Source organism: Rhipicephalus microplus, chromosome 6 (assembly GCF_043290135.1).
Source record: "Rhipicephalus microplus isolate Deutch F79 chromosome 6, USDA_Rmic, whole genome shotgun sequence".
Lineage (NCBI taxonomy): Eukaryota > Metazoa > Arthropoda > Arachnida > Ixodida > Ixodidae > Rhipicephalus > Rhipicephalus microplus.
Window position 1 is genome coordinate 92,353,080 of NC_134705.1, and position 24,523 is coordinate 92,377,602.

At 47.2% G+C, this 24,523-nt stretch overlaps 1 protein-coding gene across 1 annotated transcript in view; it reads left to right on the plus strand.

Annotated features, from left to right (window-relative positions):
• Atg2 (Autophagy-related 2) overlaps nt 1–24,523 on the plus strand; it is a 174,012-nt gene that overhangs the window by 46,889 nt on the left and 102,600 nt on the right. Inside the window, exons 16-19 of the mRNA XM_075866197.1 lie at nt 3,659–3,834; nt 11,020–11,113; nt 16,667–16,898; nt 20,519–20,661. Of these exons, the coding sequence (XP_075722312.1) occupies nt 3,659–3,834; nt 11,020–11,113; nt 16,667–16,898; nt 20,519–20,661 (645 nt within the window). The remainder of the gene's footprint in view (nt 1–3,658; nt 3,835–11,019; nt 11,114–16,666; nt 16,899–20,518; nt 20,662–24,523) is intronic.

A 24,523-nucleotide genomic window follows, 5' to 3' on the forward strand; every position in this document is an offset into this window, starting at 1 on the left:
TGCCTCACAGGAGGCACAAACGCGGAGCACTCCCTCGCTATGTGTTCTCGTTGACGGCAGCGGAAGCAGCGCACTCCATCGCGGTCCCTTTCTCGCGACGGAGCAGCTTCGAGCTGCAGGGGTCGGTTCGCCGCGTGATCAAAGGAACCGCTCTGACGACCGTTACCACCGATGATGCGCTGGGTCGGATTTCGTCCCTGCTCGCGCGCGTCGAGTTGCGATGCAGCACCGGCTGCACGCCTCCCGTACGTGTAGGGATCTAAAGCTCGATCGCTTATCTCCCACGCGCTTATCTCCCACCTGTAGCGGTAGCCGCAAAGGCAGCTCCGACGGGCTGTTGCCGCTGAGGAAGGGTCATGGCCCCTCCCCACGCGCAGCGCTGTTCGAGGGCCTCGCTGGCTGGCGGTGGCGGGTGATAGGAACGCGCGGCGCGAATGTCGCCTTGGATGCGCTTTGCCTCGACGGCCAATTCCTCCAAATCACGGAAACGACTGCCGCGCAGGTACGCCGAAAAAGTCGGGTGTGCCTGCCTAATCACCCGTTCGACGCGCTCCTCGTTCGAGGCTCTGGGCTCGGCGATAGAAAAAAGGTCTTCCATCGCGCATACGTACTCCTGAAGCGACTCATCAGGAGCTTGTGTGTGGAGCTCAAGCTCGCGCCACATCCTACTCTCGTAGTCGGCGGGTAAGAATTCGCGCAGAAAAGCCGCGCGGAACTCATTGAGGGTTGCTGCTCGGTGGCCGGAAAGCCGATGCCACCTGGCCACCGTGTCAGTCAGTGCAGCCGGGACGACGCGTCCGAGCACTTCCTAGTTGTCTAGACCCATGGCTCTGATAACGTGTGAGGGAGTCTAGGTAATCTCTTGCACTTTGCAGATCACCATACCCGCTTTAGGTCGGAACGGCCAACATGACAGCAGGATGAGGGCGTTTCAGAACGGCCGAAAGCATTTGGACTGCGCGAGTGCCTGAATCATTTGGGCGGCATTTTGCAGCAGCGTCTGTGCGCCCGCTTCAAAGGAAGCTGTCGGTGCATTAGCGGCGCGGGTGAGCGATGGGGAACTGTCTCTGAGCTCGATAAGCGGCGCGGTTTCAAAATGGATAACGGTCGTTGCGAGCTTGGGGAGCGCCTGTTTTTCACAGCTGACTCTTGGGGCAGCTTCACGTGAAAATGCTAGGCCGCTTGCGGCTAGCGGTGCAGGCGCGTGCTTGAAATGAGCTTGGCTGCTAGGTTGCGTAGCAGCCAGCGGGCAAAATTCGGCAACGGCTGAGGCCGTGGTGCCCATCTGCACCCCGGAAGCTCCACTTAGAGTCGTTTCGGAGCGCTGTGACACGGAACTGCCATGCATTCCAAAGGGAGCAGTAGTAGTCCAATTTGCCCTTGTGCACTGTTCGGGTTGGGCTATGGCCCCGGACCCAAAGCACGCTACCTCTCCAGTGGGAGCTGATACGTAGCGCCTCGTGTCATCCCGACTGGGGCTTGTGACAAGTGAGGGGGCGCGATTGTGATGCTCAAGGGGGGCACTGGCCTTGTTCTCGAGCAATGCGGTATCTGCTAAAAGCATCAGCGGACAGAACTCACGCGGAGCAGACATAACGCAAGCAAACGCCGCGAGCCTGATTCGCTAAGGCGGGCTGACTCGGCTAAGGCTAGCTAATCAAAGGCTTAATGAGCCTTTGATACCGCGTTGGGCACTAGTATGGTGACCCCGCTACTAACTGCAGCGGACGATCACCGCGGGTTCACGCTTAGCGAGCCACAGGGCCGCTCTCCGTTTACTCGCGTGCAGGGCACCACTCCGCGCGCGCTCAACTAATAAGGCGTTTAATGCGGCGCGGCAAACAGACAGCGTTCTAATGCAAAATGCACAACACTTAATTGCCTCTCGCGGTACCCCGAACAACAGTACAACGTCCGCTCCCGGGACGCGGGTAGCAAAGGCACCCGCACGCGGACGTTCACAATAAGGGGAAAACCGCGAGCACGTCGCAGCTGGCAATGGTGAGCTTTTGACACGCCGGTCGGGAAAAGGTCCCTCGCGGCTATGCTGCACACTCTCACGATGGCCAATGTGCCTGGTCGCGAGTGTTAGGGCAAACCTCGTACGCGTAGGCCTACGGCAAGTGCGGCTCGTTGTGGTACGACCACTTCAAGCACTAGGCACCGCTGTGGGCTTAGCGCACGCTACCGAAGCTAGCACTCTAGTAAACACGCCTGCCGAGGTGCCCAAGACCACCCCAGGCAGGCTACAGTCCAGCGATTCCCAAAGGGGACGCAGACGAAGGAAAACACGTGCTTACCCGGCGCCGACCACGGAGAAGCGAGCGCTCCCTCGGCGCGCGCGTACCGCGTGCTGTGCCCGCACGTGGCGCCATCTATCGCCACGTGGTGTTAACAGAGCAGAAAAGCAAAAAGGTGTGGCCGTGTGGCGGAATGCCCGCGAAACGGTCGCGGGCGCGCCTCAGATCCCCACAACATCAACAGAAATGATGCAAAAGACTCTCACCATGTGACGATGCTGCTTTGTGATATCATTGATGTCATAGCGGCATCACTGAGACATTATGGTACCACTGATCTCACAAGATGTCATCATTACATGACAATGTCACTTGTTCATAATTAGGCTGATCGTGTCGGCACATTAGTCGCAGGAAGCATGTATTGTTTCCGATCCCTGAGGCAGAGCAAAGTCTCACAAGGTAGAGAAAGCTGTATGGGTGCGGGGGGGGGGGGGGTAAATGCAATTGGCCCAGTAGACAGAGAAAAAGATGACTTTCACTTTCAATTCATCTCAGGCAAATGCATAAGGGACCCTGCAAGTCTTTTTTTTTTTATTGTTAACAGTGAGACTGTTCTTGGCCGAGGCTTTTGTGTCTGGGGACTGTCGTTGATTATAGTTTGTAGTGGCATTTACCCACAGAGAAAAGTCCCACTGTGGATGTGTGCCACTTCTTCTGCCACTACTCACATCTGCCGCACTATGATCACTACTGCTCCTGACACTTCTTTCACTTCATTCACCCACTTCACTCACACTGCCACTTCATTGAACCCATTTCATTCTGCACTCAAACCTCGTTATAATGAAACCGGATACAACAAAATATCGATTATAATAAAATAAATTAAAACTAATGTTGCAACAGATATAGACTCAAACCTCGTTATAATGAAGTTTTATCTTACATGAAAATTAGTTCCTTATATCTAAAATTTCGTTACAAAGGTGTATTCCTAACACTACATCTATTGCAAAACTATTCTTTATTTATTTCGTTATATCCAGGCTCGTTACATTGACGTTTGAGTGTAGTGTTGAAAATAAACCTTTATAACGAGCTTTCTAAGATAACAAACATATTTTCCTGTAAGATGCGAGCTTGTTATAATGAGGTTGGAGTGTATATCACTCAACCTCGCTGCACGCCACGTGCTTTGCTGTTTCATCAGTGTGTCCCAAATTGAGCTGGCTGATCTTTTTTTGTGTTTGGCGAAAGAATGTGGTGTGCTGGTCAACTTAAGCATGATTTCAGTGCTACGGTTTCGCAGAGCGGTAATTAAAAAAAAAAAAATAAGTCTGTGAGCCCTGTGAAATGCCAAGTCCAGAGTTCTGACTAACCGAAATGGTGTGTTCTTTTTGCTTTCATCTTGGCAGGTTTCCCATTCCAGATGTCCGGCCGCTTCACGAAGTTCTCCGGGAAGCCTGGTGGGAGAAGAACCTGAGGCCGGACATTCTGTCGGTGGAGCTGTCGGAGCCGACGTTGTCCACTACATTCGTTGCTGACGACAACGAGGACCTCAAGCTCGTGATAGTCTGCAAGGAGGCTAATTGTAAGTAGACAAGTTGCTGCAAGAGAAAAAGGAAGATATTAGGATTGCTGATTAATTTTTCGCTGCTTACAACACACTTATTAGTCCATAGGCTTATGCAAGGACAGTTTAACTTTCATAAAAGACGCATTTCGAGGAGCAGTTCCTGTCCTTCACTTGAGGTGTCTCGGATAAACAGAGTACCTTGTCCTCATTTTCTATTAAACCCCTATGGGCAGACCAGTGTATTGTTACCCAATTGTCTGATACTGATACATTAGTCTCTCTTATAAAAGGGCTCAACTGTATAACTTTTTTGTAGGGTTGGGCTAATAGTGAAATCGAGGTTCGAAGTGAATAGTGACTTGCTCGAGTAATTGCGAATCTAATAAATCGAATAGAATATACTGCATATTACAAAAAAATGACCGTTTTTGTCATGACATGACTTACTGGATTGGAACAAGGCTCGTGAGAAAAGTGGAAGCGTTAATGGTACTAGTAGTAGGATTTGAATAGCAGCAGGTTGCAAATTATTAGCTTTAAAATGTGATAATTAGTGCATGTGAGCCCATATAATGTGCTTTTAAACTCAAGGTGGGACACGCGTCTTGGAATGTTAAAAAAAATGGCCAAGACAGCAGTTTTGAGAGAAACGCATTTTAGGCATGTTTGTATCTCCAGGCACCTGCCCTCAAAATATTGCTGTTTGCGAGGGGGAAATGGGTCAAAATTTCTTTTCTATATGCTATGGGAGCCGCAAAATGAATTACAGGAGGTAAAATTTGTTTAAGGGGGGACACGGGTCTTTGGACGCAAAAAATCGTCAAAAAAAAAGCGGTTTTTGAAATGTGGCATTTTTGAAATCTACATCTATTATTCTCCTTATCTGCCAAGTTTCCCATCTTGAAAGGCCATATTTCAGCCGTAATATCAATTTAAAACATGCCCGGCGGCCGGTTGTTTATCTGTGCCAACGCTAAAATTACGCATATTCAACTGCGCCGTGCTCGCGTTCAACTGCCTCGAAAGCGGCCATCTTGGTCGCGTTGGAAAGAGCAAGTTTTCGGCTTCAAATGTCGTGCACTTTCCGCTCCGGTAGGCCTATTGGTTGAATACAAAAAGATCGCCAAAAATGCGAGAAGCGCACATTCTCATTCGCTCTAGCAAGCACGTGACGAAATAGCGCCATGTGATTGGCTGTCCTCATCCTCAGCTGCCTGCTAAATGCTCTAGAGGCGCACTGTGAGAGCCATTTTGGATACGGCTCTTGGGTGGCAACGCACGACTGTGGGCCCTCCGCTCCATAAGTTTGCATCCAAGCACAAGTATGGAAAGAAGTGAAAGAAGTCTATTCTCGCTAACCTCCACAAACGCCCCGCCGCTTTGCAAGTTGTGGGGAATGACCCGCCGATGGCGCCAAGCGATGGCGCCGATGCAGCGGATGACGACGAGCGAGGCTTAGGCCTAGGCAGAGAGCCGTCGATTGCGTGCGACCAAACCGCCAGCCGCATTTGTCGCGATACAGTTATGCGGACACCTTCAGATCTGCAGCTGATAAAGAAGAGAGCTGACGAGCAACTGCAAGAGCTCGCGTCAACTGTGGCAGTGACCCGTAAGTCGAACATTCTGTCCGCTAGCGATGTCGCGACCGACTCGGTTGACAATACTGTTTTCACCGTGTTGTGTTTGGATTCGGTGAACGCGCTTCTTCTGGAGTACATGAAGTGCAAGACTTGCAGTGGCAGCGCAAAAATAAGCCGGAAGAAGCGAGAGTACGGCCTTGCAGTCAGTCTAATGCTCACATGCTCGAATTGCAGCGACAAAGGGTCTGCATGGAGCTCGCCGCGAGTGGATGGGACTCCGAAGCTAAATCCGTTCACTATAAATATTCTGGCTTCGTGAGCGATGCAGAACACTGGCAATCGGCAAACGGCGTTTAATGATATTTTTGCAGCCAAGAATATCTCGCACCGCGCGCTGCACACAAAAACGTGGCAGATGTACCTAAAAACGAAGTTGATGCCTGCCGCAACTCGGGCAGCCGAGACGCTCACTATTGAGTGCCCGAATTCGGTCCGGCAGCTGTACAGCACATTGAATTTCAGCTACCCAGGAAACATCGCCGTTTCCTACGACGGGTCTCGGATGACTCGTGGGCACAGTTCCCACATTGGTGTCGGCACCGTAATCGGACTTTTCACCGGGCTTGTGCTAGATTACATTGTGCTTTGCAACTTTTGTGCCGGATGCGAGCGCGGACCAAAAGTAGATGATGCAGCATATGAGGAGTGGAAGACCAACCACGTTTGTCAAAAAAAAATACTGATAAGAAAGCAGGGGAAATGGAGGTGGAGGCAGGCATCATTTTATTCAAATGGTCTCTTGAAAAGTGTACCTCTTCAGGTACACCACAGTGCTGTCTGACGGCGATAGCCGTACATTCCTGGCCCTGAAGGAGGCCAAAGTGTACGGGTTTATTGAGGTGCAGAGAGAAGACTGCATAAACCACGTGCACAAACGAATGGGAACAGCACTTCGTAATGTGCTGTCAAAGCATAAAGGGCCTGGCTTGGAGCCTCTTGGTGGATGAGGGAGGCTGACAGGAGACGGTTACAAAACTCGGCTCTTACTATGGCTGGGCTTTGAAATCACACGTTGGTGACATAGACGCGATGAAGAAGGCTGTGATGGCAAGTTACTATCACATAACGTCAAATGATGAAGCTAGTAATCACAGTCTATGCCCAGAAGGACCAGATTCTTGGTGCCGGCCAAACGCCGCAAAGGCCAAGGGCCAGCCAGTCCCAAAGCACCACTACAATTTGCCTCCTCATGTGAGCAAGGCATTGCTGCCAATTTACCAACGGCTCTCTGACAGGCAGCTGCTTGAACGGTGCCAACGAGGCAAAACCCAAAACAACGAGAGCTTGCACTCTCTGATATGGGCTCTCGCGCCAAAGGAGCGACACGCATCCCTTTTTAGTGTCGAGTCGGCTGTCGCAGAAGCTGTGATGAAGTTCAATGCTGGCTGCAAGAGGACCTCAGCAAGCATCTTGCAGGAGCTCTGCATGAATGCTGGAGAAAAGTGCATGCAGCGGATGGAGGAAAAAGATCGCCGCCGTTCAGCTGCATCTGAATGCAAACGTGCCTTGGCGGAAAATGTGCAGTGCGTGCTCAAAAAGCGCCACAAAGGTGCCAATTCCCAAACTGACTATGTTCCAGGGGCCTACTAATGTTTTATAACTGTTTCTGTGCAACATTTGTGATTCTGTGCAAATAAATATGACAATTTTTTTGTTTTCTTGATTTTCTCTAAATGGCAATTTTGTATACCTTGCATGACTATTACTGCAATATATCAAAATCTATTTCAGATAGCTGAATAGTTTTCTTTTGCAGCATGAAGCTATATGCTTGGTGCACACAACATAGGAAGCAGATATTATTTTTTCCTTAATTAAGTTTTTCAAAATTGAAGTCGTTTGTGTGACCACTCCTTGGCCACATTCAGAGCCATGAAGTTTAGTGTACTGTAATATAAGAAATAATCACTCAATCAAAAAAGTGCTGCCTATGTTTTATGTCTTATGCTTTCTACTGCCAATCCTTGTCATTTATAAATTTTTGACTGGTGGTTATTTTTCTATTGTGGTAAGAACAATAGAAATTGTTATGTTGATTATTTAATTAACTAATGAAGCTACAGAAAGACTTGCTACATTTTTAGAATCAGGAGAACAAAGTAAGCATGCGTGCCAACCCTTATCATATTCGGTTCAAAAATAGATACAGAGAGCCCTAAAACCCATGTCCCCCCTTAAAAGAGCACCGACATCAAATTTAAAAATTGAGAGGTGCCTTTCCTGCAATCGCTCAGCGTGGGTAGGTCGTCTTGACCAAATTTGAATCGAATCTGTCGCGAGGAAGTTATTTTATTTATGCAGCAAATAGCGTACGAGAATTTAATGAAAATGGAGTGCCCTGCGACATCGATAATAGTGCTACGTGTTCCATGTGATACATCCCACACATACCATCCATAGTGACAATGCGCTAGTAGCGATGATCTGAGTGTTCTTATTGTCTACGATCTGAGTGTTCTTATTGTGGCGCCGACTGGCGCCGAAGTGCAGAAACGCACCCGCTCGTCGCGTCTGGTCTTCGTCGCACCGCTTTGAATAATTTCGTGAAATTACGAAGATGCAAACCACCTTTAAAAAAAGAACGGTGAAAGAAAAGAGCATGATTCAACGTGTACTTGTCGGTCAGCATGTGGGGGAACCGTTGCGTGTTGCAAGCGAGTTGCAGTCGTCTTGTTCGAAGTGCGAAAAAAGTGCAATGAGGGTGTCTTTTCATATCACGTATATGTTACACGCCAACATGCCCATAAGCTATCAAAGTGGAACAGTGTATAGACAAATATCATAATATCGTGGTGGGACGCATACGAGAAAAATACGCCTCGATAGTGCTCACCGCGGTATGTGGGCGAGGGCGGGATGACCAAACTACCTGTGAGGCAGGTCGCAGCGCATTCTGGAAGAACTATCCGTTCACCCTTGGCCAAACTACAGCTACCAGATCGATGTACAGTACTTCAGTGCTATTTGAAGCCGCATTGGTATGGCACACTATACGGGGCTGCTTATTGCACGGGAAATGGGACTGCCCGAGAGCGCGGTGGAAGGAGTGCGACATCGCAGTGTGCAATGAAGCAGCAGAAGTTAAAGCAGTTGCATATTGGTGAATGGCGGCAAAGAAAACGACGGCACAGAATTTACCCTCGTGGACTTAACCGCAATAAACACGGTCTCAGGGCTTCTGCCTTGTTTTAGTTCGGCTCGGGCTCAAGTGACCATTTTCAAGCCGGATTGTATGGGGAGCATTCGAAGCCTGTGACTTGCGCGTGGCTGCGTGACTTGCACGAGAAGCGTTCCTCACTAAAGGCAGCTGGTGATAGTGCCTTATGAAGGTAATGCCTTATGAAGTGAAATGCACTCAATCAAAGCAACCAATACCATCTACAAGGGCGGGACAGCACATGCTTCAGCCACGGCCTGGCAGCAACAACCGAATTGCCAAAGAGCAACAATTCAAGATGGTTTGTTGCTCTTTGGGAAATTGATTTGTGTGCCACAGCCTTCAGAAAAATAAAATATGACATGAGGAGCTGCAGAAGGAGCACTTGTACAGTTGTGACATAAAGAACAGGCTCTCAGATAGACACTAATTAGCAGGGAACACCATGTACAGCTCTTGCCTGCTGGTGAGCCAAGTGTTATCACTGGACATTAACCGATTTTTGTTTAACAAGTAAGCCATGTGCTTCTTGCACATAATCTCTGTGTTTATCTTGTTTGCATATAGGAAAGCCTCACTTTTTTCACAAAATGTTGTATTTCTTTGGCTTGTAAAGAATTGGTTCGGGCCTGTCAACTGATAAAGGCACTTTTTATCACTCCAGTTCTGGATGCACTACATGGCTCTACAACAAGATTCTGCCAATACATTGGCAAGCAATGGTCACACGCTTGGCATAGCTATCTCGTGGACAAATCTATCGAATGATGTAACGTGCAGGGCTGTGGCTGTTCTTTTGCCAAAGTTAAAGCTGTCTGAAACTTCAAATGCATTTTTTTTAGTTCGACGTTTTTGCTCAGTTCACTCAGCCTTACGGGGTTTTTCCCTTGTCATTGTTTAGTAAAAATGATAAATTTGGTATCATTCTACTCCTATTGAAATGATCTGGGGGTGATGTTATTTTTATCACCCTGTTGTCATGCTGCAAGTTATACTTAGATATTAATGAGAGTAAATAAGAAAAAATATTCAACAGTGAGTGTTCGTCTGTTTTCTTACTTAATGTAGTACTCGTTAATAATGCATCAATAACAGCATCATCCCCTACAGCATAGCCCGGGCATTGGGGTCATGCACTTGAACATTAGTTTCAGCGCTCCAGGAGCAAGCACTAATTATTTAAGGACAAGCACTATTAAGTATATGCACTGATTAAGTAAGGAGCAGGCACAAATTATTTTTTCAAACCTCTATATTTGTATAACTAGTGCAGCTATCAAGAAACTAATTACATGTTTGAAATCACTAAGTCAGCATGAAAAGCTGGTCAAGACTGACAATTTGTTCGTATTGATTTAGAAATAATCACTTTTTAGAACCCACTTTCCTTGGCACTTTCCTTTTTTCTTAGTACCCACTTTCCTTAAGAAGCAAACAAATAATCAAGGCACAGGTAATATTGTCATAAGAGTATATTACACTCTGCAGAAGCAAGAGGGGCACCAATGAAAACAACGCGATGAAAGCAGCGCACTGTCTGCCGTTTGTTTTACACTTGCGCAAAGTGTAACTACATTGTAAACACTCCTTGCTCTCCTTTGTACCTTCTCTTAACAATTTGTGCATATAACTTTCAAGTGTGCTTTCGCGGTAGTGCGAATTTCATTTAGCGTGACTCGGTTGCTGGTGGCATTGTGCTGTTCTGTGCTATTCAGCCAGGTAAAGCTGTTACCATTTCTTGAGCAAGTTTAGGCATACTGAACGGCATGATGTTGTAGTGTAATTCAAGCATTTCTGTGCTACATTGTTACATTGTTTTGTGACATGGAGCTTTGCTTGCATGAAATATTCAGCGCAGCACTTCAACGCTTCTTTTATAAATAGTACTGCCTTTAACAGCACCGTATTTTCTCACTTGTATCTTACTGCCCCGCCGCGGTGGTCTAGTGGCTAAGGTACTCGGCTGCTGACCCGCAGGGCGCGGGTTCGAATCCCGGCTGCGGCGGCTGCATTTCCGATGGAGGCGGAAATGTTGTAGGCCCGTGTACTCAGATTTGGGTGCACGTTAAAGAACCCCAGGTGGTCTAAATTTCCGGAGCCCTCCACTACGGCGTCTCTCATAATCATATAGTGGTTTTGGGACGTTAAACCCCACATATCAATCAATCAATCACTTGTATCTTACTTCTGCATGAACCCGCAACCAAAAGTGGAACTGGCGGAACTCAATTTTTAATACCTGTGTGTAGTACCAGGAAAGTCACCTTCCTTGCATCGTCATGAAGCCTCCTTGCACCCTGAAATCCTTAAATAACCTGCACACCGACTGTAGCTCTGAATAATTTTTTTTTCTTTTCAAGGGTTATAAGCGAGAAAATGTGTCATTTTTTTCAACCCTCACAGTGTTTTATAAGGAGTCCCAGCTTGCGAAGCCAGTGCCATTTGGAAGGGTGTTTCGAGACCCCACTGTCAAAGAGGAGGGCTTTGACTTGCCAAGGTAGGTGTTTCTCTTTTCGGTGTTTTCTTTGCTGTATATACCCTCTTGATAGACAGCCCTTCATATACATTCAAACCTTGTTATAACGAAGTTGTATTTTGCATGAAAAGAAGTTTGTTATATCTAAAACTTTGTTATAAAAGTATATTTTTAACATTATATTTATTGTAAGAGTATTCGTCGCTTACTTTGTTATAACCGATATTTTGTTATATTGAGGTTCGAGTATAGCTACGATGACTCCTGGAATGTCAACATGCACGGGTGTGTTAAAAAAAAAAGGGGGGGGGGGGGGCACACACTATACTTAAGGGGGGACACGGGTCTTTGGAGCCGAAAAATCGCCAAAAAAGCAATTTTTTGGAAACAGCATTTTCAGAAACTACAAATATTTTTTTACAGGTGTACTGACTTTCATATCTCTCCGATCAATATTTTAGCTGTAATATTAAATTCCTAGCCCGTGCGCGTGCGGAATTCGCGCAGCTCCGGACACCAAAAACCAGTTTTTTATAAATTCGTAACTCCATGTCCACAGCTGCACTCGCGGCCATTTTGGTATCGTTTGAAAGAGCAGTTTTTCGCCTTCGAATTCCCGCCACTGTGGCTTCTGTGCGTTCATTGGTTGCGGAGAAAACAACCATCAAAAAAGAGTAAAAACGCATGCTACGATTGGTTGTTTAGTGCACGTGACCGTTTCTCAGAGCATGATTGGCTGAAGTCGGCTTGTGGCGTCTGCTCTGGCTGCGTTGTGCGCGCTTTGCTGGCCCCCGTCGGCGCCATTCCTGAATTCTGCGATCGACGATGGAATTCCTAAATTCTGCGATCGACAATGCTGGCTATACAAGAGCTGCAACAGGCATCCTCAAAAAGCTCAGCCTGACCCCTGGCCGGCAAAACTCTAAACGCCTGGCAGAGAAGGACAAGCGGAGGATGACCGCATCTGCTCGAAAGCATGTGTCGGCTGAAAATGTGAAGCAGGCCCTGGGAAAGCGCCACAGAGTTGACAAAGGTCAAAAGGACTATGTTCCTGGTGGATACGAGGCACTTGCTAGTGTAAGCATGTAAATATTTCCTGGTGTTTCTCATTAAATTTGACGTTTTGTGTTTTTGCTCATTTTCTCAAAAGCTGAATTTCTGACTTCTTGCAAGCTTGCCGAAGCAATATCTCAGCACTGCGGGTAGATAGAGCTATAATTCTTTTTTTAGGACAAAGCCAATGGGGTGGTGTTTGAAATGTAGCAAACAGATTTTTGAAATTTCTTTCGAGCAAATTTTAAATTTGCTTTAATTCTGGGTGACTGGTGGCACTATTTCAAGTGCTCAAGTTCAGTTAGCTGTAAAATCTCTTACAAGCAATTCATCAAAAAACTGCTTGCTATGTTGCAATCACCAGTGTTTCTAGTATCTGACATATGCAGATTATAGTTTTTTGATGAATACTTTTTTTTCTATTGTTATGGAAAAACATGGCGGATTACCTCTAATTATCTTGAGAACTAATTGGCTGATGGAAAAAATAATTGCATATTTCAAATCAGCAGAAAAAAAGCAACAAGACTGGCAAGTTTCGTTAAGTTTGCTTAAAAAGTAAGCGAAATTGTTTCAAGACCCATGTCCCCCCTTAAATACGTCGATGGCTGCTGGTCCTTGTAAAGATTTCTATGGTACATGGGTTCTCAAACTGGAACTGAAATGAAACTGCATGGGTTGCGGAGCACAGGTAGAAGAAGTTGGCAAGGTGGGTGCAGCGCGTCGTGTCAACTTGTGTTTTGTCATGCGCTCAGTTTTAAGTCAGTTTCGATGTTGTACCAACTAGTCCCTCAACGCGCACTACAGTCGAACTCTGCTGCAACGACCGCCGCTTCAACGAAATTTCCGCTACAACGAAAAATTCACGATTCCCCGTGAGCAGTCCATAGGAGTCTATGCATAAATATCGTCGCCACAACGAACACTTTTTCTTCGGTCGTCCCGCTTCAACGAAATTTTACAATGCCATTCAAGGCTCAGATACTTATTGCTATGCAGTAAACCCAATCTTCAACATTTCGATGCATTTTCATAGCCTGAAAATGCGTCAACAAAGTCTAAAACACGCGTTGGCACCACCAGAAATCGCCGCTGTTAAGCAAGCATGGGCGCCGCCATTGCTCGATAGCGATGTCAGTGAGACTGCCTTGCTTGCTTGCTTCTGAGCCGCAGACGATCCGAAGCTGAAGCTCAGTCGCTCAGTTCATGGTTTCCTTCTCGCAACTTCTGGGTGCAACTGTGGAACCACGCCTTTTTCGATTTCGATGCTTATCATGTTCGCACTTGGCCAGTGAGGTAACTAATCAGAGCGGTTGTTGGTCCGCATGATCAACAAAATCAGCTAGCCACGAGTGATAGATGATAAGAATGGCATAGAATAATGCAAAAGTCGCCGCTCCACGATACCCTGCCTCTATCTCGGCGTTGTCAGATACTTTTGACCGCGGACAGCTACTGGTGTTAACGTGTTGATGTAGCTGTTTGGTTCGTTCACGAAAGCGGTCTTAGGTGTTCTTTCAGCGTGCTTTTCACCATGGCCTCGCTATGCATGGGTGAGAATCGCGTCGTGACGCTTCTGGGAAAAAATAGGAAGCAGCGGACATTTTTTGAATTTTGAGAATAAACATTCCTTTGTTTTACTAGCTCAGATCAGCTATATTTTTTTCGATTTCATTACAACAAAATTTTCACTCGCAACGAAATTTTTTCCGCGCCGTCAGTTTTGCTGTAGCGGTGTTCGACTGTACTGAAACCTGAGTTATGCATAAGCCAGGGCTTCCGTGAAGGGTTTTGCGAGCGATTGGAACAAATACGACCGGCAGAACTTGCGAATAATTTTGAATTTAACGAAGCCATCAGATGTCTCATATGTGCATTGGGTGTCTGCGAGTAGCGAGAGACCCAAGCGGTAGCGACACTAAAGACTAGTCGTTTAGTGCACGCCATGAATCTTGTGCGATTTGTGGACCCACGGTGAAAGAGTTCACGGAGCACTGTTATTCATACTGGTGAGCTCACTCTGTATCACGTGCACAGGGATAAATTCAGTAAAACTTTGCAAGTTGACAGATGGAGATAATTAGCCATTAACGACATTAACAGGCACGTCGTGTCAGTAATGGGGGAACTATGCAGGGCAAGTGCAAATTCCAGCTGTCTTGGTCATGCATTGCTGCTTATAGGGAGTGGATTGCACCGGATACACATTAAACTAGCATCAGCGAAAGTCTTTCTATGTAGAAAGAGCTTCGACGTATCATCGAAGGGGGAGTCTGCCCTTAAAGGGGCCCTGCAACACTTTTTGAGCATGGTCAGGAAACGCTGCCGATTGGCAGTAGAGGCTCCCAACAACACGCGAGCCAAATAATATAGCGCTGCACACGGCTTGGAATTCACAATAAATTATCAAAGTCGGCTAAAGATTGCTTTCTCTTCTTTTGATAAATCACGCAGTATGCCCAAAAATCACACGTAGCAAGCCCATCTATAAGCCATTGACTTATTTGAACATGACGCACTCGCTCGTTAGAGAGATCGCCGCGGGATGCCGCTACTTGTCCACCCGTGCGCGCGCAATCATACTGAAAAAGCCGTGCATTCGAAGAAAAAAAAAACGCCTAAGGTCACGGTGCGGTCGATGTTTTTCTGTGGCCCTGCCATCCCTCCCTGCTTAGCTTCCAGCACTTTCATCGGTACGAGAGAAGAGAGAATGCGATTTCAGTGCGTGACAAATCTCTGTAACTCCACTCGTACCAGACGGATTCTTAAAATTTTTGCAATGTTGAATTCATTAGGCAATAAGCTCTTCGAGTGAGTTTATTCCATCGTCACTTGAAAAAGTGTTTCAGGGTCCCTTTAAAAGTCACATGAAGAGTATGAAACACATTGAGAACACAAAAAAGGCTGTAGTCCATGGTAACTTGTGTGCGTTCATGTAGCCAACTATACAAATAAAATAAAGTACAAATTTTATGCTGTAAAAAGTGGTGTCATTTTCTGTGGTTTCAAGTGTTATTTTAGGTCCTTAAAAAGTATTTGTTCGGTCCTTAGAAGTCCTTGAAAAACCTTAAATTTTGTTTCACTTAGGTGCTATGAACCCTGTTCGTTCACTTAAAAAACGTTTAAAAGGGTGCAGCAGTCTATGGCCAAACCAAACAAATTAGAGGCAGTTGTTGCACTTGAGGAGCCATTTTGGTGAAGCGATTTTTGTTTACCAAGATCCTACGGTATTTCCTTTTAAAAGAATCGTTTTGTGCTTGGATGCCTTGGGTTGTCAGTTAGCCAATAAGAGAAATGGAAGGGCTGATTCATCTGTTGCTTATTGCCTTTTGTGAATCTTTAAAATGCTTGCTTTTTTTCTACTGTCAACTTTGTCACCTTTGGTGCCTTTTGGTTGGTAGCTTCGTACGAGCGTAAATTCGAAGTCCCTACGACTCTGGCATGCCTCGTAGTAATACCGTTGTTTGTAGCGTATGAAGCTCCCACAACTGAATTTCAATTTTTCAAAAGTTGAACATTACAGCGCTGAGCTGTCTTCTAGCTGAAGCATTGACAGTTGATCTTGTTGGTAGTACATTTCATTGTTAATAAGGAGAAGCACTAGATGGACGGGATGGGAACACACAAATGTGGGTGCAGGCTGACAATAAGATTTTATTTGAAGAACATGTATATAGGCAGAAAACTGATGCACAATATCTTATGACGAATTCTACTGGTAGATCCGGAGCGGCCACCGAAATACTGGAGCGAGCACTCGGATTGCGCGAAACCAGATCTGCGAGTGAAACACGTGAATTTTTCACGTGAGGTCATTCCGGAAGTTGTTTACGCATACGTCGCTAAACCGGTACCGGAAACAATTTTCTTTCCCGCTCTCTTTGTGTCAATGAGAACTGTGTCACCACTGCAAAGAACGGGTTTCGACCACGCAGTTGCAGAAAGCAGGGGTACTGCTTTCCGATTTTAGGAATGTGAACAAATGCACAGGGTTACGCGACTGCCTCAAAAAACGCTGAAGGCAACCTAGCTGCCCGACTGTACCGGAAATGATGGCAACGCATTCTCGAAATGCCGGCGAAATTCATCTCTGAAAGACGGAGCACGCTAAATGCTCCGTTGCAGGTTGGGTCGCTCTGAATCTACCAGTGGAAAATGCGAACTTGCTCCAAATCTACCAGCGAAACGCAGATTCTCAGCTGTGGAGCAAGAAAAGTTGCTTCCGCTCGACGAGTGGAATTTGCCATTATAATGTTGTCCACTGCACTGCCTCAGGATAGATTAGTCCAAGGGAGCAACAGAGTGTGCACATGTGACACAACAATGAGCTAGCAAAGTTCCTTGTCAAATAAGCTGATAGATGACACACTTACACAGCATGCACCTCTTGTGAATCACAGACGCCTCACCTGTTTCACCTGCCCTCTAGCAACCTTTAGCGTTTTCTCTGTAGTCTATGTAAGAAGTGATGTGGCGAGTCATACGTCACCCAATGTATGGTGGCCGTTTCTTCCATCGCAGCCTGGAGATCTCCATCAGTCCAAGCAACGAACCTTCGCCGCTGGAGACGGAACTATGTGAGGAAAGCATGATGCCATCCGTGATGTACGAGACCCTGCGGATGCCTCCGCAGAATGCTCCGGACTGCCCCTTCACCGTTCACTGTCTCTGCTATGAGTCGAACGAGATTAGCCCACCGCGCACGACATGGCTACAAGAGCAGGGGACCCAAGAAGGCGCAAAGAGTGACAAGGTACATAATGTAATCCAATCATTTTCCCCGCATCCTCAAACTCTCCAGATTTCAGACCTGTCCTCCTGATTGTGCAGGTGCGACTTAAGATCTCCCGGTAAACAGCCACCCAAATAAAAATAACGAGGCATGATGGTTCTAAAAATTTTCTAGCCTTGAGGATCAAGTACAGCTTGCCACAGGGACCATTGCCCCTAACCACCTATGTAAGAGGAGGAGAGGCTGCCGCCTTGATTAGTTACGGGCTTGGCGTGTTATCTTTATCTCGAGTAGGAACTCTCAATAGTGTCCCATTGCAGTGCACTCACCATTGCTGTTGTTGTCGTACAATGTTATGCGGTGAAGCGTGCTAAGTGTGTGGAAAGGATACTGTATTTTGTGGGTCATAACAAATTTTGTTCTGCTCAAATGTGTACTTATATGTGTGTGCTATAATTAAGAGCACTGGTATGATCGCCAGAGTGTAAAAGCTCTACTGCAATCATTCAGAGCTATGTGTGACATTACTGTGGCCCTGAAAAAGAAGAAAAATGTGTGCTTTTTTTTGGTTCTTACTGCTTTCCTTCCACCCTCTTTTAGAGGTTCCATCCGGATTAGAGGTGTCTATAGTTTAGCAGATATTCTTTCCTGTCTGGGAAATTCCAGGGGTGGCGAGCTGTTAGAGCATCCACCTCCACTATGGGAAGTACTGGGTTCAGTTCCGAGGGCTGTGTTCACACGATGGAAGTTATGCAAGTGATCAGTCACGTCACGTGTGACATGATTCTGATCCCTCCGCAGCCAGCATTCACACGACAGGGCAGGATTCACTGTACAAGCGAGGATTTCTGATTGCTTCCCGAGGATCCCAACTCTGACATGGGCTTCCATCATTTCACGAATCGCTCCGCGCTGATCGAAGTGGGGACACAGGAACCGGTGACATATGGTGACAAAGTTTGGGATTCCTGGGGTCAAATTGCGATTTTGTCTGTCTTGTGAATACAGCTTCAACAGCCACAGGTTTCTATGATGGGTAGAAGGGCACGAAGGCTAGGGGTTTTGTCTTGTGCATGCTCGTGTACCGAGAAGGTGGCCTGTCTTTTCAAACTTTCCCGCTGTTTTTTTTTTTTGTCCACTTTTTATTCTCCACCAGCTCCACTTTGCTTCTTTACAGGTTGCAAATATGTGCCTATCCTGTATTCCAGCCACTACTCCGTTTGTGCCAGTTTAAAACAGTCATCAGGTGCTAATTAGATAGTACAGTCAAACCCACGTGTAACGAACTCAAAGGTGGCACAAAACGTCGTCGTTATATCAGTAATTTGTTGTATATAAACTCGCCGTTTAAAATGTGCACTTAGGAAAAAATCTGCAATTTTTATTTTGGCATGTTTTATTAAAAAGTGATAAGGCCTCGAGTGACAAGCTAAGCCTTTTCGTGTTGTGAAGCCATGCCTGCCTGCCGCGTGCACGAGTGAATTAAATTTCATCTGCAATGAACTGACACCGTTTCATTGAAGCGCGGTACCGCCACGTGAAGTCGATCATCCCTGGCCTGCAGCGCGGTGTGCCTACTCTGCTCACGTCTTCGCTGTCTGGCCGTTTGCTGCATTACGTGTATTTGTGCATTATTTGTTCCCACACATCATTTCTGACCGTGCACGCGTGTGGCAAGTAGCCTGTTTGCTCAGCGCGGTGTGGACAAGGATTTTGCAAGCAACGTGCACTCTCTACGTCTCCTCGTTGCTGTGCCGGTCCTGTATGACGTGGCGCAGCGCACTTGAGATGTCGCCTAATAAAACACACACAATACGCTCGCTGTCACAGCATCGACTTTTCTCTGTGCCTGTGTCACTGAAACAAGCGAGCTCCTTTCATTTCTGAAAAGCGATGCACACTTTTATCTCACACGGTGCAGCAGTGGTGGCGAACTTGCAAACGGCACCGTCGCGTGCTTGTATGACTGGTACTGCTTGTACTGCCATCAATTTGTACATTTCACACCACACATGCATCAGACCAGGTAGCTGCAGACGACTTTGATGAGATTTTCCGGGATGAGTAATCATTTCACTTGCATCGCCGGTTGCCATATCACTTTTGATATATAGGGCTCGATGCAATCAGGTGGAAGTCGTTATCAATGATTGATTGGTCGCTGCCATAACTGAAATGAATAAAGACATTTTGCAGCTCAATGTGGCGGCAACTCAGCAAACCGTCATGCGACAAAAAGTTATCGCGGTCATCGCTTTGTATTTCACAGCATCTTGCATTCCAAGGCATTGTTTTATCGTACTAGGTGGATGTAGCTGCAGTGAATAGTGCCAAAATTGGTTGCCGTGAAAAAGCTAACTTATAGGCTTCATAATGCCTCCTATTTCCTTCTTTCTTTATTCCTCATCGTCACTTTGCCGAAATGTCTGAGCAACCTCGCTCGTAGCATCCGACGTCAACGTACGACGCTCACCGACCTGGGTTTCACTTTCGTGATGATTAAACTAGTGGGGCTAGCGGATGCAAGCGTCTTTCTTATGCTCTACAAGGCCCATTTTAGCTGTTTTTTTTTCAGTTTTGTGTGCACAACATTTTTACCGTGACCATGTCTGAAGTGTTTGTTGTAACCGTAGATGGCCTTGAGAAATGTTCGCTATATGTGGACTCCGTTTCAAAAGATGGCATGCGAAAATCGTAAGTGCACCGAAATATGGTCGTTATAGTCGATAGATCGTTGTACTTATCTGGGATCGTTGTTAGTGTTTTCGACTGTAAAACACTGTTGTCGCAGTCCTTTGCTTCGTACATAATGAGCGCTTTGCGCTCGGCAGTGCGCTTTGACATTTGTTAAAGTTTACCCGGTGTCGGCCAAGTATCACCGAATTAATGAGCGTTTGATGCCGTTAAGCAAAACATATTCTTGCTGGGCCCATAGAATCTATTCGAATTATTGGAATTTATGAATTAATGGAGGTCTAATTAACCAGATTTAACTCTATCGTGAGACGGTCTTTCTGTGAAAAGGTGTAGCGAAATAATGAGTCTATACAGTTTGCTGGAGCACATTGCATGTGTTTCTATTGTCACGGGGTTGTGACGTGGATGAAGGGAGTAGACTAGAGATCGAAGATGAAACTGTTTATTTGGGCCGCACTTGTGGCCAACAAACGAAAAGTAAGATTACAGCGATACACACTGGCACCGCTGGCGGGGAACAGAGCGTGGTTTGTGGATCAACTGACAAGCGGTGAAGTGCGTCGGCATTTAAACACGTGCCATCAAATGTTCTAGCGTTTTTGCTAGTGGCCACGTAGGTTCCAGAATAATCTGTAATGTTCGTGGAGTGGGCATAATTTTAATGAAATGATCTTCTGCAGTCCCGAAGCTTCTCGAACGCTGCAGGCGTGGTTCGCACTGAAAATTACGTTCAGTGTAACGGGGCGACAACAAAACTTGAGGAAAGGGACGTGGCACTATGCAGTTGGGCCTTATAATGAGCTTTGTGCATCGCAGCTGAAAGCTTCGCCCGGCAGTTTCAAACCTCCAGTGTTTGGTCCAGATGTCTCTCAAAGGCACATTACATCGTTGTGTGCGCATCAAGCAAGACCAACTGACTTATTGTTGCCCCGTTCGTCTCGCAGATGGTGCAGCCCAGTGACAAAGCGACACTGCGCACATTCATCGACAAGACGGCAAGCAACTGCCGGGTCCAGCTGGAGTTTCTGCTGCCCTCGGTGGAACTGACCATGCCTGACAAGCAGTTCTACGAAATCATCTACAACAGGTGAGGGGGGTTAGGTCCCATGTTTTGTTGGCAGCATGGCAACAAATGGAGGAGGGGTATCGGTCACTTCACCAACCAATTGAATCTTAGGGTCATGCTGGAAGTAGTCACAGCAATTCTGCAGTGCGGTCTGCCTCTGTAAGCTTTCCGATTGTGTAATTCTTTCGCTACATTTCTGTTTGTCACAATGCTGTCTTTCTGTCGTGAAGTCTCGTCAAATTTATTTGTTACACAAATGCAAAATTTACATTTCGGAAGAACTGAGATTCAAATGTTCGGAAGCTTTGTTACATTGTTGATCTCTTGTACCAGATTTTATATAATGCAGTGTGTTTGGGCGGTGAATTTTCGTATGGTGACTCAGTGAAACTAGGATCTCCAGAACGAATACATCCAAGATCAAGAGGTGTGCCGAGACCATACCAAAACATTTTTTTGCCTTTTCTGCTAAGAAAGGGCATATAAGCCATGGCATAGCAATAGAGACTGTTTCAGAATGTTCACTGTTCTTTGTTGTGGTTCGGTTGGGTTTCTCAGTTCTTTTCTCGGAGCGCTGATGTTTACCTTAGAGTAATACTGGAGAAATACTTTAGGTGGTCGTCCTAAAGCTCCTGAACGCGCTCTCACGCGCGCTTAGCTCCTGCTGGGGACGATCGTGCGTCTTTGCTGGCATTGGGCTTTTACCAGACGATTCTTTTGTAGTTACCGGGCACACAAATGTCACTGCAATCGTTGCATAGTCTACGTTTCTGAAAAGAGCGCGCTTTTCAGACACGGCGAAGTAACAACTGAGACGCTTATTTGCGTTCATCTGTACCTGAGAGTACGTTTCATGCGTCATTTGTGCGTGAGAAATGCGGGGCATGTTTCAATCTGCTGGCCATTCTGCGCATGACCTTCCAATCGGTTGCTATCACGTTCATTGCGTCGCCTTTGCAGCAGAGCTGTGATTTTTTTTAACGTATCAGCGAGAGAGGTTCTGCTGTATTTGCATGATGTTAATAAGTTCATATGTAATATCTGTGTAAAATAGTGTTGTTGTGCCAGAACCTTACTGAATTTATTATATGTGTGAGGAGGTTTATTAGCCGTTAAAGACAGCGACGAGACAGCGTGAAAAACCGTCCAGCGATCCGCACAGCAACGAACCGAAGCACGAGCCGAGAGAGCCGGGCGTTGGCGATGCTGCTCGCTGCAGGCACATCTTCTTCTTCACAATCGCCCTCGCTGAAAAAGGAGCCATCCTGGCGACTTAAGAAGTTTCAGGCAAAGGCTCATGGTACGGTTTCGGTCGGGAAACATGGACGATGTCACGTGCACGCCGGCGTATGTCGTTCGATCGGGAAACTGGTTCAATTAGGAAATTAACCGGAGAGGTTTTCTCTAAAACGGTGTAAGGCCCCTCGTACCGGGGGACAAGTTTTGAGGAGAGTCCCGGTGTTTGGTATGGGATGGCAAGCCACACAAGAGACCCTGGGGCATAGCTGGGATCCGGAAAAGAGGTGCTACGGGTTTCCTTCTGGCGTTGTTGCTCTTCCGAGGTGAACGCACGGGCGAGCTGGCGGCACTCTTCGGCTTGTCTAGCAGCGTCGGAGATAGGTGGACACTCGGAAGCATCAGGACGGTAAGGAAGTAGGGTATCAATTGTATGGGAAGGCTCACGTCCGTAAAGAAGAAAGAAAGGTGAGAATCCCGTGGTGGTTTGTATTGCGGTGTTATATGCGAACGTGACGTATGGGAGAACACGGTCCCAGTTGCTATGATCAGATGCCACGTACATTGAGAGCATATCGCCTAGCGTGCGGTTGAACCGTTCCGTTAGTCCGTTAGTCTGCGGGTGGTATGCTGTCGTTTTCCGATGAATGACGTGGCATTCCGAAAGCATAGTTTCGACGACCTCTGAAAGGAAAGCGCGGCCTCTGTCACTAAGGAGCTCTCGAGGTGCACCATGTCGAAGGATAAAGCGTTGCAAAATGAAAGAGGCGACATCCTGAGCTGTAGCGCTCGGCAAAGCGGCTGTTTCGGCGTAGCGTGTCAAGTGGTCAACCGCCGCTATAATCCACCGATTGCCATCTGGTGTCAATGGAAGGGGACCGCAGAGGTCAACGCCGACGCGATCAAATGGCTTGGCAGGGCATGGAAGTGGCTGCAATGCGCCAGTCGCACATGGCAGTGTTGATTTACGTCGCTGGCAGTCAGGACAGCACTGCACGAATTTACGTACAAAATTGTACATGCCGCGCCAGTAATAGCGATGGCGAAGGCGTTCATATGTTTTGAACACTCCGGCGTGGCCACATTGCGGATCGTCGTGAAGGGAGGCGCATACATGCGATCGTAAAGTGCGTGGAATGACCAGCAATCACTGGCGGCCATCGGGAGCGTAGTTGCGTCGATGAAGAAGTTGATCGCGGATGGCGAAATGGAAAGCTTGACGTCGCAGGGATCGAGATACTGGAAGGTTGGGCGTGCCAGATAAATATTCGATAAGAGAGGCGATCCACGGGTCACGACGTTGTTCGGTGGCAATCGAGTCGAGATTTAGCGATGACAAGGTCTGGAGGCAAGTGTTTCCGCACGTCTGATCTGGTGGTAAAGGTGAGCGGGACAGGGCATCAGCGTCGAAGTGTTTGCGTCCGCAGCGGTATACGATGCGAATGTCGTACTCCTGGATGCGGAGTGCCCATCGTGCAAGGCGGCCAGAAGGGTCTTTCAACGTGGAGAGCCAGCTAAGCGCGTGGTGATCAGTTACTAGATCGAACGGGCGGCCGTATAAGTACGGCCGGAACTTTCCAAGCGCCCACACCAGAGCCAAACACTCTTTTTCTGTCACGCTGTAATTAGCTTCGGCTTTCGTCAGAGTGCGGCTAGCGTAGGCTACAACGTATTCTGAATAGCCGGGCTTTAGTTGAGCGAGGACCGCACCTAGCCCGACGCCGCTGGCGTCGGTGTGCACTTCGGTAGGAGCCGTCGGGTCGCAGTGGCGAAGAATAGGTGGGGAAGTGAGCAGACGGCGCAGAGTAGTGAAGGCAACGTCACATGCAGGGGACCAGGAGGTGAGGTTCACGTCACCGCGAAGAAGCTGGGTTAACGGTGACATGATAGATGCAAAATTGCGAACAAAGCGCCGGAAATAGGAGCATAGGCCTACAAAACTGAAGCGAAGCGCCATTTTTTCAGGTTAAGCTGCAGACCAGCGTTGGTCAGACAACTCAAAACGTGCCTGAGGCGAAGGAAGTGCGTAGGAAAGTCATGGGAGAAAACCACGACATCGTCGAGGTAACAGAGACACATATTCCATTTGAGGCCACGTAGCGTATTATCCATAAGACGTTCAAACGTGGCAGGCGCGTTACAAAGCCCAAAGGGCATGACGTTAAATTCATATAATCCGTCTGGTGTAATAAATGCCGTTTTTTGGCGATCGGCTTCTGCCATTGGGACCTGCCAGTAGCCAGACCGCAAATCTAGCGACGAGAAAAATTCCGCTCAGTGAAGGGTGTCAATGGCGTCATCAATGCGCGGCAAAGGATAGACGTCCTTGCGGGTTATCTTATTCAAACGACGATAGTCCACGCAAAATCGGATAGATCCGTCTTTCTTACGCACCAGGACGACGGGAGACACCCAGGGACTGTGAGATGGTCGAATGACGTCTCTACGAAGCATATCTTCGACTTGATCGTTGATGACGCGGCGCTCTTCAGCGTAGACACGGTATGGTCTTTGACGGAGTGGCTGGTGTAGGCCGGTGTCAACATGATGTTTGACTTGTGATGTGCGGCCCAGTTGAAGTTGCGACACATCGAACGAACTCCTGAACTCATGCAGAAGATCCAGCAGGTCGGCATGTTCGGTGGGA